General features: G+C 54.0%; 1 protein-coding gene across 1 annotated transcript; it reads left to right on the top strand.

Moving 5' to 3' along the window:
- Positions 1-337: 337 nt before the first annotated feature.
- Positions 338-1,621, top strand: LOC120685059. The gene is made up of 5 exons (XM_039966902.1): positions 338-391; positions 479-692; positions 786-983; positions 1,058-1,411; positions 1,493-1,621. Exons 1-5 carry the CDS (start codon positions 369-371, stop codon positions 1,619-1,621), a joined length of 918 nt encoding a protein of 305 aa, XP_039822836.1. The 5' UTR covers positions 338-368.

Below are 1,621 nucleotides of genomic sequence, written 5' to 3' on the forward strand. Positions count from 1 at the left end.
AAGGTGGTGGAGGAGGGGGAGGGAAAGGGAGAGGGAGAGGGAGAGGGAGAGGGAGAGGGAGGGGTGGAGGAGGTAGTGGGAGTGGTGGAGGAGGTAAGGTGAGGAGGAGGAGGAGGGAGAGGACCCCTTCTCCTGTAGAGGACGAGGAGGAGGTGGAGGAGGAGGAGAGGGAGGAGCAGGGGAGCGAGGAGGAGGAGGAGCAGCAGAGGGTGGAGGACCAGGCGAGCGAGGAGGAGGAGCACGTGCAGGGGGAGGAGGAGGAGGACGAGGAGGAGGCCGAGGAGGGGGCGGCAGGAGGTGAGCAGAAGGTGTGGTTGCGTGGACCGTTGCTACTCCCGCGACGTCCAATACCTCTAGCGAGAGGCTCGATGATTCGGCCACTAGAGCCTAAGTAAGTATGTTAGTACTTATTTATTATGTATTACATATGTTTAAAATCACAATACTAACTAAAATTTTACCTTAAATACTCTTGCAGTGGGTGGTTTTTTGTGCAGCCTGGTGAGCACAAACGGAAGCCCAATGGTATCTTGGGTCTTCTGTGCCGGCTGCACTTCCCCGGGCTCGTGATGCATGCTGGGGTCCTGGAGCCGGCATACACGTGGGACCACTACATGGCCACCCCGGACGCTACTGATCGCGAAGGAAGGAACTTCACCACCAAAGCGAGACGGGTGGTCGGGGAGTTGTGGGTAAGTCATCCTCGCACTAAAATGGTCGAAATATCGCATTATGTTTAAATTTTTGGAATGATGATTGCAATTATCTTGTGGGTATATATGCAGGATTTCTACAGGTGCGAGGAAGGCTATGAGGCCCGGGTGAACGAGCATGCTCACCAGGCTTGCTACAAGCTGGTGAAGGACATGCACTACGAGGCGCGTGTCCAGGCCGTCATTGTGTACTGCGCCGAATTCGAGAAGAGGATCGTCAAGAAACCAGCCGCAAGGGACATCTTCCTCACGCGAGACCAGTACTTAAGGGTAAATAAATGCCATCTCTACTCATTTATCTTGTATTTGATATTACAATATGTCATGCACTTCATTACGTTTAGGTGCCTCCGAACTGGTGCGCAAACAAGGCCGAGTGCTGGTCTATGATGGTGGACAAGTGGATCAGTGAGGAATGGGCCCGCCAGCACACCTTATGTCGCTTGATCAATGCGTACACGGAGGTGGGAAAGGCGCTCCATGGGGAGACTTGGGATCCGGCCACCGCGCCACTCTCCGGAGAAGCCATCATGAGGGCGGGACAAGGAAAGAAGCACGGGCGGTACTTGATCGCCAATAGCTTGGTCGACACGGCGAGTACGCCCAGTCTCTCGCAGCTTAGGGCAAGTAGCACCGACTCGACCCCACCCATACGCCCACGGCCTGAGACTTCAGTGGCCAGCGTGCACCAGAGACAAGTTAGTTTAGATTTAGTTGTCGTTCTATGATTAAAATAAAACTTTGCTACGTATTGTAATATGGAGGTTAAAATCTTGTAGGCCGAGATGGAGGCAAAGTTTGAGGAGGAGAGGAGGCGCCGAATGGAGATCGAAGCCAAGCTGGAGCAGGAGCGGAAGCTGAGGGAGGAGCAGTCGGTTATGTTGCACAGCATGGTCACCTGGATGTAA

This window comes from Panicum virgatum, chromosome 8N (assembly GCF_016808335.1).
Source record: "Panicum virgatum strain AP13 chromosome 8N, P.virgatum_v5, whole genome shotgun sequence".
NCBI classification, from domain to species: domain Eukaryota; kingdom Viridiplantae; phylum Streptophyta; class Magnoliopsida; order Poales; family Poaceae; genus Panicum; species Panicum virgatum.

Coding starts and splice junctions, on each gene's coding strand:
- LOC120685059 (XM_039966902.1), top strand. CDS start 369: ATGATTCGGCCACTAGAGCCTAA. Junction 392..478: donor ATTCGGCCACTAGAGCCTAA/GTAAGTATGTTA, acceptor ATACTCTTGCAG/TGGGTGGTTTTTTGTGCAGC. Junction 1,412..1,492: donor CCAGCGTGCACCAGAGACAA/GTTAGTTTAGAT, acceptor AAAATCTTGTAG/GCCGAGATGGAGGCAAAGTT.